This window comes from Arvicola amphibius, chromosome 4, assembly GCF_903992535.2.
Source record: "Arvicola amphibius chromosome 4, mArvAmp1.2, whole genome shotgun sequence".
In the NCBI taxonomy this organism is placed as follows: domain Eukaryota; kingdom Metazoa; phylum Chordata; class Mammalia; order Rodentia; family Cricetidae; genus Arvicola; species Arvicola amphibius.
In genome coordinates this window covers 27,297,518-27,311,322 of record NC_052050.1, presented here as the reverse complement: position 1 = coordinate 27,311,322, position 13,805 = coordinate 27,297,518, and the positions used below count along the sequence as shown (strand labels likewise).

Below are 13,805 nucleotides of genomic sequence, written 5' to 3'. Positions count from 1 at the left end.
AGCCTCACAGAAGTGCTGGGGTCACAGCTTATTCCACTCAACTACAGCCCCAGCTCTTTTTTACTTCTTGAGACACAGTCTCACCAAGTTAACCTTGAACTCACTTTGTAACCCAGACAAGCCTTAAACTTCGATCCTCCTGCCTCATCCTCCTGATTACCTGTCGTTACAGGCCTGAGTCATCAGTCCGAAGAAGACTCTCTTGATCGCAGCACTACCTGGAGCCTGAGATCAATGTTTTTATCTCTATAAATCCATATAAGTTTAAGTGATGATTTAGCAGTCTACACTACTGTAGCATTCTAAAGTGAATGTTAAGTGGTAATTAGCTGAGGGATCCTTTAAAGTACAAGACTTGAATAAAATGTATTTTAAACTCAGTGTGGTGGTATAGGCACAGCCTCAAGAGTTCTGGAATTAACCCATAACAATTTTGTCTGTTTTTATTTTATTTTATTTGAGATATGCAGCTCAGGCTTGCCTGGAACTTGCCTTGTAGCCCAGGTTGGCTTTGAACTTGTAATCCTTCTGTCTCAACCTGAATGCTGGGATTTACAGGTGTGTGTCACTATGCCCCACTAACTCATGCATTTTTAAACTGCTGTTACTAATATTTAACCAGTCAATAGCAGCTAAGTGCTTTGGGATCGTAGATCAAAGAAATTCAGGAGAGAGAGAGAGAGAGAAAGAGAGAGAGAGAGAGAGAGAGAGAGAGAGAGAGAGAGAGAGAGAGAGAGAGAGAGAGAGAACTGCTTCTTTCCTTTAGAGAATTCTTGAAAAGTATAGATAAGCTTAAGCTTAACAAACTTATGATTCATCTATTTTTAGTTAGACATTTCAATCTCCGCCAAGCCTAATATGTTCCCTAATTATAGTGATATATTTTCCAAATTACAAACCAAGACACATGGCCCAGCACATGTGCCTGTAATTTTGAGTGTTTGGTACAGTAACGCTATTTGCCTAATGGTAATAAATTATGCTTCTAGGACACATGAAAAATAAAGTGTTTCTCTTGGTTCACCATTCCCAAAATATTTTACCTAGATTCTTACAATTTCTGTGCCCGACTAACCATAGGATTTAAAATGCCTGATTTCTGCAACAAATTAACGTTTACTTCAGAAGAGCAAAACCATGCAACTGAAGAAAACAATGGACAAATAACTTACATTAAAAATATTTTGCTGCAAGACACTTTAATTTTTAAACGCTTGTCATGCTTTCAAAATCTAATCCCATTCTGTTTGCAACTAGAAAGCCCGAATACTAAATATAAAACAGAATTAAAAGCCTTTCTGAGTAAAACTTCTATGTTCTTAAAACGCTGCCCAAGTTTTAGGAACCTGTGCAATAAACAAGAAATGGATCACCTGACCGGTCCCCACCCCACCCCTTCACCCATTCCAAACACCCTCCCCTTCTCACACGCTTTGAGACTTTGGAAATATCTTTTCTCAAAGCTGTTCCTTCTAAAAGAGGAGGTGGAAACCCACGCAAGCAGGTCCGAGTTCAAAAAAAAAAAAAAAAAAAAAAAAGGCAACATCCAGACTTCTGCATCCATAAAACGAAAAGTCTCTTTCTTGGCAAGCCGCGTAGAAGCGGGATAGTGCCCTGGGTGGCACAGATGGTCTACACAGACAGTGAGCTGTGGTTTAACCTCTAGACACAGGCTCAGAAATACCAGCCCTGCAGTGTTAAGGGCAAGGCAGCAGCACGGGGATCGTTTTGGTTTATTTTATTTTATTTTATTTTATTCCAGGAAGCATGCCCTGAGTGACCGACGGGGAAGGAGAAGGCCGGGCCTTGGGCGTTTCATTCACTGCTTCGCTTTCACCCCCTCCTCTCCTTGGCTTCCTCCCCCCCCCCCCCCACTTTCTCTCGCCTTTACCCAGTCCTAGTTTGACGTCCGTCTCCTGGATACCAGACAGCCAATCGCCTGGCCGCTAAGGTCCGGCGCGGCCAATCAGGCATCGTTGCTACCTGTGAGTAATATTTTTAGCCGAGAGGAACGCCCCGTTCCACTCCCGAGGTAACTCGGATTTCTGGGCTGCAGGTTGTGGAAACGGCGCCTATCCGCGCCCCTGGAGTCCCTTGCGTCCCCATTCCCTAGACACCCGTACACAGTTCAGAAAACTCTCGCAAGGTTCCTCAGCAAGGCACCGGGTTTATTTTGTGCGCCTGGGTGAAAAGCCCTCAAAATGCACGCGTGGGCGCACACGCAGTCACATAGGCTGTTTGGCATCGTGTCGCTAGCTGGGACGTTTGATCCAAGGCGTTTTTTCTTACGGTCTCAAGCCACCTCCAAGTCCAAGCGGCTGCTAGGTGACCCGGGGAGGTCTGGCGGGGGGCGGGGAGGAGGACGACGACGGCCTGCAAAGGCAGTTAAACTGTCACCTGGGCGGGAGGTGCAGCGAGGTGGCCTTCCCCGCCCCCAGGTTCTGCAGTTGTCACTCTCGGGGTGGCAGTTGGCCTAGGCTCTGCCGGGATTTATACTCAATGAATCGGGAGCACGAGTCCGGGTCACCCGGAGGTGGGCTGGAGACCCAAGGACAGCTCGCCTACGAGTGGGGTTTTCCTCGGCCACGGTCTCATTCGGAAGCAGCCTTTTCCGTGTTCTGCCCTCCCCTCCCCAAGCCTCGGCCTCTCCTCGCGGCCGGCCCCCGCCGCGCCGCCACCTGCTCCGCTCCCCTCCCCCGCTCAGGCCCCGCCGTCCAGCCGCCCCACCCCTACAGCCCTCCTCCAATCCCGTCCCAAGGTCTCCCTTAACCCCGCCCCCAGCCTCTCAGGATTGTCGGCTCATTGGCCGTAACGGTGCCCAGGGGGCGTGGCCATCCATCGGCGGCCGTCGGGACGTGGGCAGGCGGGACTTGGCCAATGGCGTCGGGGGGCAGGGCAGGGGCGGAGTCGGCGCGGCCCTGGGGTGAGGGGTGGGGAGGGCGGGACTGTGACGCGAGCGGCGCGCACCCCCGCGGAGGCTGGGGGCGGGGAGGAGGCTATAAAACGAGAGGCGGGGCGCGCGCCGCGGCAGAAGGAGCGAAGCTCTGGCCCGGCGCGCAGAGGGCGCAGTACGGGGACGCAGGGCCGGGCCGCCGGGCTGTGTGGAGAAGCGAGCGCGCTCGTCTGAGCCTGTCGTCCCCTCCACTCCAGAGCCAGAGCAGCGAGCTCCCGGGCCCGCCCGAAGCGTCTGTCGCGCGTTCGGCGGTGGCGACGTCTTGCACCCGGCCGCCTCACCGCTCCCGACCCACCCGCGCCCCCGCCCGCCCGTCCGCCGCCCCTTCTCCCCCCCGCCCAGCCGCGGCTCGGCGGCGGCCGCAGCCCCGGAACAACCTGTAAGTACGGTGGGGCGGTGGCTAGGGGCCGAGGGAGGGGCTGCAGCGCCCTGCGAGCCCGGGTGCCGAGGGACAGCCGCGGGGACCCGAGGGAATGGAGTGGCTCCGGGAAGCCCGGCCCCGAGGCTCGGCGGCCGGCGGGCGGCCCGGAGGAGGGAACACCCGGGGTGGGGAGCGGCGCCCGGGCACGGGGGAGGGGGCGCCGGAGTACTGGGATCGGGCCGGGACCGGTGCTCCGGGATGCTGGCCGGGTCCCAGGAGCCTCGAGCGGGGAGCGGAGCCGGGGGGTGGGGGGGACGGCAGGGTCAGGTTACGGCGGGGGAGGGGAGGGCAGGGCGGCCCGCGCCGAGACCTGCCGGTGCCGGGGGGCCGCGTTCCCGGGGCGGCCGCCGGAGAGCCTGCTCTCCATTTCCCCGGGCCGAGCTGCCCCTCCCCGAGCAAGGCTAGTAGTCTTCCTCCTCCTCCGCCTTCTCTGGCTGTTTCTGCTGCCGTAGCGCTCGGGCTCCCGGCGCTGTGAGCAGAAATCTAATGAGACTCAACTGGCTGTTTATGTAATTCTTCACAGTCCTGTCTTAAGGCGTTGCTTTAAAAACTACCTTCCACCCAAGCCTGGCTGGGCTCGCCTGCACCTTTAAGCAATCCAGCTGAATCTGCTCTCCCTGTCGGCGCTCGGCTTTCGCCTTGGAAAGTGTAGTGGGGGGGGGGGGAAGCACACGAAAGATTCTTTGCCCTTTGTCACCAAGAATATGGAAAATGGAACAGACGGATTAGCACCAGCTTGATTGTTTTAAATGCCGTTTTTGATCAACCTCGGTGTACAAATAGCTCTCTCTTGGAAATACCTCTGTGTTTGTCCTTGATCTTTTCTTATCCCCACCCAGTGCTGACCCAGCAAACGTTTAAAGGTCGACCTTACCGTAAGAGCCTCTCTAGGGGTGTTGTTTTATCCGGAGAGGGAAAGAAGTTTGTTTGTTTGTTTGTTTGTTTTTAAGTTAGAATAAAACTGAGAAACCCTGCCCTTTCAACAGAAATAAGAGTTTTAAGCAGCTTGTTTTTCTTCTTGCAGCTGAGAGGGATTTCAGAATTAGGGGTGTGGGGGGACAGTACACAATAAAAAGAAAAAGGCTCTGGGAAGAGCAGTTAGGTGCGTGCCCTTGGCATGGTTAAAACTATAGGGGATAATTTGGTTTCTATCCTTTACCAAGGTGAGTGCCTTTAATTTTAGCATCGTGTACTTTGAAAATTGGAAATAATTTTTGTAATTTATAACATTCCCAAATATTTAACAGAACAGATTTAAATGTAGTTTCCAAAATGAACTAAGATACAAGAGTTATTTCTAAAATGGTGAACAGCAAGGAAACTAATGACCAACTTCTAAAAGTGGAGTGTGTATGTGGGTGGGTGAATTCAGTATACAGCTCCTAGTAAACACGCTCGAGGTAAAGAAACAGTACATAATCCGGAGTTGCCTTAAGTTCTGCTGGAGAACGGTATGTAATACATCAAAATGCTATTTTACCTGTAAATCTGTTAACGAATCTTAGTGATTTTTTAAAAATTGTCTGTTTCTTTATTTTGTAGTGGTATTTTCCAGCTTTCTAGCCTAGTAGACATTTTCAAAAGTGAAATTGCTTTGGGTAAAAAGCTTTGGAGCGACTACATTAATCTTATTTGGACGTGTTTGCTTTTGTTTTGTTTTCTTAAAGGAACAAGATCACGAAAGGTTGAAGAATAATCTAATACCAGCACTTTGAATGAGAATTTCTCTGCCACAAACTGATTTTTAAAAATTTTATTTTTCTGGTGGAGGAGTTGAAACAAACCTAACTTTTGTGGCAACGCAGCTATGCAGCTTGAAATCCAAGTAGCACTAAATTTTATTATTTCGTACTTGTACAATAAGCTTCCCAGGAGACGTGTCAACATTTTTGGTGAAGAGCTTGAAAGACTTCTTAAGAAGAAGTATGAAGGGCATTGGTATCCGGAAAAGCCATACAAAGGATCAGGGTTTAGATGTATACATGTAGGGGAGAAAGTGGACCCAGTGATTGAACAAGCGTCCAAAGAGAGTGGTTTGGACATCGATGATGTTCGTGGCAATCTGCCACAGGATCTTAGCGTTTGGATCGACCCGTTTGAGGTGTCCTACCAAATTGGTGAGAAGGGACCAGTGAAGGTGCTCTACGTGGACGACAGCAGTGAGAATGGATGTGAGCTGGACAAGGAGATCAAAAACAGCTTCAACCCAGAGGCCCAGGTTTTCATGCCCATAAGTGACCCTGCCTCCTCGGTGTCCAGCTCGCCCTCGCCTCCCTTCGGTCACTCTGCGGCTGTCAGCCCCACCTTCATGCCCCGGTCTACTCAGCCTTTAACCTTTACCACTGCCACTTTTGCTGCCACCAAGTTCGGCTCTACCAAAATGAAGAATAGCGGGCGTAGCAGCAAGGTAGCGCGCACTTCTCCGATCAACCTCGGCCTGAATGTGAATGAGCTCCTGAAGCAGAAAGCCATCTCTTCCTCCATGCACTCTCTGTATGGGCTGGGCCTGGGCAACCAGCAGCAGCCGCAGCAGCCACCGCAGCAGCAGCCAGCCCAGCCACCACCTCCACCCCCACCTCCACAGCAGCAGCAGCAAACCTCTGCTCTTTCCCCCAATGCCAAGGAATTTATTTTTCCTAATATGCAGGGTCAAGGTAGTAGTACCAATGGAATGTTCCCAGGTGACAGCCCCCTTAACCTCAGTCCTCTCCAGTACAGTAATGCCTTTGATGTGTTTGCGGCCTATGGAGGCCTCAACGAGAAGTCTTTCGTAGATGGCTTGAATTTTAGCTTAAATAACATGCAGTATTCTAACCAGCAATTCCAGCCTGTTATGGCTAACTAAAAAAAAAAAAAAAAAAAAAAAAAAAACCCAGAAGAGAGAACATGTATCGTACAAGTTAAAATGCATCGGCCCAAGGGGGAATTTTTTTTTTTTTTTGCCTCCTTGAGATTTTTTTTTTTTAAAGCTTATAGTAAGGATACATTCAAGCTTGGTTACAAAATAAAACATGCATCATTTTTCATTTGCCAACCAAGCACAAAGTTATTTTATACTGACTGTATATTTTAAAGTATACTCTCAGATATTGCCTCTTACAGTATTTAAGATATAGCAAGGACATGGCTGATTTTTTTATATAAAAAATTGGCACTAATAAGTGGGTTTATTGGTCTTTTCTAATTGTATAATTTAATTTAGTACAAAGTTTGTAAAATATCAGAGGATATATATATTGTTTCTACGACACGGTATTGCATTTCTATCTTTTTACTACAGTGATCTGTGACAGCAGCTTCATGTTGTATTTTTTTTACTGAAATTGTAAAATATCCATCTTAAAGACATCAACTATTCTGAAATTGTGTACAGGATATTCCTTTAGTGGTGGAATTAAAATGTACGAATATTTGCTTTTTCAAAAAAATGTATTTTCTGTTAAAGGTTTAAAGATTTTTGCTATATATTATGGAAGAAAATGTAATCGTAAATATTAATTTTGTACCTATATTGTGCAATACTTGAAAAACGGTATAAAAGTATTTTGAGTCAGTGTCTTACATGTTAAGAGGGACTGAAATAGTTTATATTAAGTTTGTATTAAAATTCTTTAAAATTAAAAATGCCTGTCGCATGGTCTTTGTTTTAAACCTTTGCTAGAAGTATATGGCTGGAGTTAGAGCATACATGCTCACGAAGAAGGAAGATCTGACTTGAGTCACAGGAATAGTGGAAGGCTGGGGCTCCGCTGATGGATCAAACAGCTTTGCCAGAGCTGGGGTGTAGCTTAGTAGGGCATTTGCCTAGCGTGCAGAAGCCATGGGTTTGATCCCCAGAATCCTATAAGTGGCACATGCATGCCTTTACTCCCAGCATTCAGGGTAGTGGTGGGAGGATCATCCTTGGATACATGTTTAAGGCTACCCTGGGCTACATGAGACCCTTTTAAAAAAATAAAATCCTACACAAGGTAGACTAACCAATGCTTGAGGCCACTTTGTTTTATAACAGCCTTCCTCACACTTTTCATCCAGCGTCAGGTATGTTAAGGCCGGTCAATCCTACTTTATAGCAATTCTGTTTAAAATGTCATACTGACATGTAGGAGAGAGGTGATGGGATGGATGAAGTCAGCCTGACAGCATTTGAATTGGAGAGGGAGCTCAGAAAAATGCTAGAAAGAGCTGCTCTGCTGGCCTACCCTGAAAATGGATGTTTACTAATACTTTATGTTCAACCATTGCCTGTGGCTAGAGAGCTTATGATTAGAACCATCCACAGTTGAAAACGTTGCTAAATAATGTTTATGTTCCTCTTTCAAGGAAAATGTTTACATACTGTTTTGTCTTTTGCAGATTGCATCCAGTCTAGTTAGGGGGGCTTTACAGATTAAGTTATTTATATTTCTACTGCCTAAAGTTGTAGAATCTTGTTGATGAGGGTTTTTTTTTATTTATTTTTCACTTTTTTTTTTGACTGATGGATCAAAACACCTTTAAAACGCCTTTAATCCCAGCACTCGAGACTGACCCAGGGCTCTTGAGTTCCAGACAAGCCTGGTCCTCAGCAAGTTCCAGGCTGGCAGGAGCTATGTAGACCCTGTCTTTTACAGCAAAGCAAGACCTTTAAGACCGGTCATATCCCTGTTTAAATGTTTGCTGATACATGTTAGTAGAATATTGGTGAGAAAATTGTCTGGAACTGAGGAGAACAGCCCTGCCTTTATAGTCAGGCATCAGCACTGTCTGGGTTACCAGTGAAATGAAGGTTTTAGACCCAAGCCTACAAAAGCCTTTTGTCACCCAAGCTGTCGAGGGCAATAAAAGTTTTAAGGCAACAGGCACTGAAATAACAGAACCAAACTGTTCCTTGTGCTCCATGGTGAAGTCTTTGTCCCATGGTGGACGGAATGAGGCTATGAAGAAATATTAGAGACGCGAGCGGGGCCTCATGGTGACCAGGTCACCAATGCCTTGCTTTGGGGATCACAGCTTGAATAGCAACAGTAATTTAAAGGCTTTAAACACCAGTTGACGGAAACGTCAGTGAAGTTATCAGAGCTTTCCTTGGAATTAAAAAGCTAGAGCTAGCAACTTTCCAAAACATCAGGGCAAGGCAGCTTGACAACGCAGACGAAAGAATTTGTAGAGATTGGCCATGAATGATTCAACTCTCAGGGAAAGTCGTCTTGGAACCTTCACATGAATCTATGCTTTGAGAAGGATTAATTCAAAATTTTATTTTGATTGATTTCAGGAAAACTTGATTTGAGCTTAGTGTCTGAGTAGTTTGGAGTGTTTATTTTATTTATTTTTTTTAGAGAACGAACAAAGGCCCTGTTTTCATGTATCTTTTTCCTTATTAGGAATGGAAATTGTCTTAAAGGAACTTATGTCTAGCACATTTAGAAAAACTTAAGCCCAGATCTTCCTTCTCACTGTGTCATCAGCCTCAGGGCTTCTGTGTGAAGACTATTTCGGCTTACAGTTGGAGAAGTTATTTCCATAAGTCTGCCCCATCTTTTTGGCTCCAGTAACTATAGACCTTGTAGCAGCCACTGAGCGCCTCACCCTGGTGTGTGAGAAGCTTCAGGTTGCCTTCCACTGTGGAGGAGGAAAGGATAGCTTCGGAGTTTAGTGGATGCTGCTGCTGCGCTGCTTCTCCAAAATCCTGTTTTCTGAAGTTAGATCTTAAGTAGCCCAGGCTGATCGCCAATTCATTCTATAGCTGATGATTCACCTTAAACCCTCCATCCTCCTGCCTCTGTGCCCCACGTGCTGAGATTACAGGTGTGCACCACCACACAAAGCACAGACCTTCTGTGGTCTCCAAATGCTTCCTGACAGCTATGTTCATTTATTGTAATAAGTTAGTTCCTTTTTGAAGGGAAAGCTAAAGCTACCCTGAAATTGAAGATGTTTTTCTGAATGTATATGCTGGTGTTAATTCCGTTCACAGAGATGCTTAGTTACCCCCATCTTAATTGAGAGGTTTAATGTAACCTTTAGGGCTTATATAAATCAATGAGAACCAGGTGCGGTGATGCACACCTTTAATCCAAGCCCACAGGAGGCAGAGGCAGGCGGATCTCAGAGTAAGAGGCCAATCTGGTCTACAGAGCAAGTTCCAGGACAGCCAGGGCTATACAGAGAAACCCTGTCTTGTAAAAAAATATAAAAGTCACTGTAACATAGAAAATGAAATATGTTCCTTTGGATAAAGTAAAGTGCTGGTGAGACTTCCTTCCATGCCTGTTCCATATGCAAACAGAAAATATAGGCATGGAATATAAATTATACAGTTGTCTCTTGGTGTCCCTGAGGGATTGACTCCAAAACCTCAACAGATTTAAAAATCTAGGAATGTGCCGGGCGGTGGTGGCGCACGCCTTTAATCCCAGCACTCGGGAGGCAGAGGCAGGCAGATCTCTGAGTTCGAGGCCAGCCTGGTCTACAAGAGCTAGTTCCAGGACAGGCTCTAGAAACTACAGGGAAACCCTGTCTCGAAAAACAAAAAAACAAAACAAAGCAAAAATCTAGGAATGCTCAAATCCCTAATATAGAGTGTATGAGGCTTGCATATGCCACATGCACGCCTTCCCATCCATATACTTTAAATTATTTCTAGATTATAATACCTAATATATTGCAATTACTATATAAATATCTATTATGCTGTATTGTTTAGGGACAATGACTGAAGTATACATACTGAATAAAGACAAAAGTTTTCAAGTATTTTCTACTTGTAGGTGGTAAATAATCCCTGGCTGCGAAACCCACAAAGAAGATGGCTTTCTCTGTGCTCTTGGCTTGCTGCAATGCATGCCTTTGCACAAGCTGGGTTTCTCCACTGTGTGTAAGAGATGAGGAAAATGACCTCAACTGAAAGCTCCATGAAATTGTCACTGCTGAGTAAGAGCCATGGCACTGTTCAGTGGGCTGAGAGGTCACTTGAGATCACATATCTTTAGTTTCTGTGGTATACTTGGAAAACTTTTTCCTCTTTTGGAAAAGATCTAGAACCGATATCTACGCATGCACCTGGGAAAGCCATGCACTTGTGTCTGTTGAAGGCAATTTTAAAACCTTATAAATGATCCAATTAAGCACTTATATAGCACTGTCTGTGTGCCAAGCACAGTTCTAACCCAGTTTGCAAATCACATTGAGTAGGGGTGGGAAAGAGACCCAGGCACAAAAAGCTTAGTTTGGGATTTCATGGCCAGTAAGTGACATCCTTGGGATGCAAATTCAGGTCATGGCAGGGTTCCTGCCCTTAAATCTTAAACTGAATCCCCTCAGATAGTCACTATTGTGGTTTGAAGTCAAGAGAAATAAACCTACTTTTGAGATACCAGATGTATGACTTGTAAAAGTTCTTACTGAAGTGTTTCTAGGATGGATCTAGCAGAAGGCATTTAACCATGGGTCGATCAGTTTTTTGTTATTGATGCTATTAACTGAGAAACAGTTTAGCTGGGCATGGTGACACATGCCTGTAATCCGGGCATTTGGGAACTGGAGTTGGGATGGAGATCAGGAGTTAGATGACTTGTCAAGTTCAATGAGCCTTTTCTGGGTCCAGCTACAGACGTCCTAATGCATGCCGCCTCTTTTTGTTGTTTGTGTTTGTTTGTTTGTTTGTTTTTCGAGACAGTGTCTCTGTAGCTTTTGGGGCCTTCCTAGAATTCGCTCTGTAGACCAGACTGGCCTCAAACTCACAGAGCTTCGCCTTCTTTGTTTTCGAGACAGGATTTCTCTGTGTATCTTTGGCTGTCCTGAAACTCACTCTGTAGACCAGGCTGGCCTTGAACCTACAGACTCCTCCTGCCTCTGCCTCTCAAGTGCTGGGATTAAAGGCTTACGCCACCACACTGGGCGCTTGCCTCCTCCTCGTAAAGGCCCACAGAAACTCTCAATTGGGTCATGCTGGCCAATTGGGACCAAGACTCTTAACAGATGGACTTTGGGGATACTATATTCAGACAGGAGCGCCATGCTCAGAGGTTACGGTGACGTTTGGCAAGAGCAAGACGGACTCAACCACTGCTCTGTCTTCCTAGTCCCATTTCTCTCGTTTTAGAAGCATTGTGCAATTTCCCTGTGCTAACGCTGTACATTTAATTTGATGCTACTTCTGAAACCCACTGGTCCTAAGGCTATTTTCATTCCTTAGCTGTGCTAAGGAAAGGCAAAGTGACTTCCTGAAGTAATCTTCAATAATACGTTTGTAGCACCTGTGATCTGTTTGTAAATTACTATTGCTATTAATTACTATTACTAAAGGCAAACCTTCCTGAAGGCAAAAACCTCAGTAAGACATGATTTGTATGTGTATAGTGTGTGGGGTGTGGGTGGAGGATGTGATAAATATTTTTCTTTTGAAGCATGAAGAAACAGAAAGCTCTCATTTTGTTCTTGGGGGAAAATCCTTCAAGAGTATTTTAATTAAAATGGAAACTGACTACATTTTAGAAGCATGAGTGATCATGAATGAACTTCTTCTACACCCTCTGGTGTTACTATTAGTTTTTAACATGTTTAGTTGTATAGTCATGCTTGAGTGTGCACACATGGGTGTGCATACACATACACACACACACAAGAAAAGCCCACTTTTAAAATATATGAATTTAACCTGTTATACGAAGATCCCTACTATAAATTTTAGGGTTAGTTAGCATGTGACTGGACTCACCTTAGTGGCTTTTGAGGGGGGTTAGATTTGACCACTAATTTTTGTATCGATGGAATTTGACTTGTAAGACACAAGCTTCTCCTACTCGTTTCTTAATATTTGAATTTGAAGATTTTTATAGACTTCTTAATTTTAAAAAAATTGTGTGGGGGGTAATCATGGGGAGGTTGGAGGGTAACTTGTAGGAGTCGTTTCTCTCTACCATGTGGGTCCCAGGATGACTCAGGTCTTCAGGTACCTTTACCTGCTGGGCCATCATGCAGGTTATGCAGGTTCCCTACTTTGTTTTTTTTTTTTGTTGTTTTTTTTTTTTTTTTTTGGTTTTTCGAGACAGGGTTTCTCTGTGGCTTTGGAGCCTGTCCTGGAACTAGCTCTTGTAGACCAGGCTGGTCTGGAACTCACAGAGATCCGCCTGCCTCTGCCTCCCGAGTGCTGGGATTAAAGGCGTGCGCCACCACCGCCCGGCTCCTACTTTGTTTTTGAGGCAGAGTCTCTCTTAATTCTGTTGTTTTGCTGAATGTACTTGCTGCAGAAGTCCACGTTTAGCTGTTCCGAGCCTCCAGCCAATTGTCCTGGCTTTGCTTCCATCTCCCATGCTAGCAGAGATGCCTGTCACCTTGTTAGTTTTTAAAATTATTTTTTTAATGTCATGTCTGTGTGAAAGTATTGTGTAATGGTGTGAGAGATGGTGTGTGTGTGTGATGGTGTGTGTGTGTGTGATGGTGTGAGAGATGGTGTGTGTATGTGATGGTGTGTGCATGTGATGGTGTGTGTATGTGATGGTGTGTGCATGTGATGGTGTGTGTATGTGATGGTGTGTGCATGTGATGGTGTGTGTATGTGATGGTGTGTGTGTGAGAGAGATGGTATGTGTATGGGTGTGAGAGATGGTGTGTGTATGAGAGAGATGGTGTGTGTGTGTATGATGTGTGGTTTTGTGTGTGTGTGGTGGTGTGTGGGTGTGATTGTGTGTGATGGTGTGTGTCTGAGAGAGATGGTGTGTGTGTGAGAGAAATGGTGTGTGTGATGGTGTGCGTGTGATGGTGTGTGTGAGAGAGATGGTGTGTGCGTGTGATGGTGTGTGTGTGAGAGAGATGGTGTGTGTGTGTGACTGTGTGTGTGTGATGATGTGTGGTTTTGTGTGTGTTGTGGTGGTGTGATGGTGTGTGATTGTGTGTATGTGTGTGATTGTGTGTGTGTGTAGGTCAGAGGAGAGCTGGGTGAAATTAGATCTCCCCTTCTACCTTTACGTGGGTAGATCTAACCCATGTCATTATTTTACCCGTTGAGCCCTCTCACCAGCCAAGATCTGAGGTCTGTCTGTATAGTACAGGCTGGGCTCCATCACTCTCCTGTTTCAACCTCTTGGTGCTGGGCTTGCAGACGATTTTATATTTTAGAAGAATCCCCTGTTGGAACTGTAAGATGATCTCATAGTTAAGCAAACTTTCAGAGAAAACAATGAGGAGGCAGTTCCTATCTGGAAGCTACTTGAAGTTATAGGTTCTTCGCTTAATCACATCGACTCACTTGGCACACGTGGCTGTGCAAAGAGGGGAATGATGACTCTGGGATCACTGGGGACATGAGAACGTGTCACTTTACCATGAAGAGTTGTCAATGAAACGGCTGGGCGTGCTGGTGCCTACCTGCAAGCCAAGCGCTTTGGAGAGGCAGTGGCAGGAGGATCAGGAGTTCAAGACCATCATTAACCTTGCTTGGCTACCTAG

The 13,805-nt window shown here is 46.0% G+C and overlaps 1 protein-coding gene across 1 annotated transcript; it reads left to right on the top strand.

Moving 5' to 3' along the window:
* Nucleotides 1-3,042: 3,042 nt before the first annotated feature.
* Nucleotides 3,043-6,998, top strand: Tob1 (transducer of ERBB2, 1). The gene is made up of 2 exons (XM_038326231.2): nt 3,043-3,332; nt 5,042-6,998. The coding sequence occupies exon 2, from the start codon at nt 5,182-5,184 to the stop codon at nt 6,217-6,219; it is 1,038 nt and encodes a 345-aa protein (XP_038182159.1). The 5' UTR covers nt 3,043-3,332; nt 5,042-5,181; the 3' UTR covers nt 6,220-6,998.
* The last annotated feature ends 6,807 nt before the right edge of the window (nt 6,999-13,805 follow it).

Coding starts and splice junctions, on each gene's coding strand:
- Tob1 (XM_038326231.2), top strand. CDS start 5,182: ATGCAGCTTGAAATCCAAGTAGCACTAAATTTTATTATTTCGTACTTG.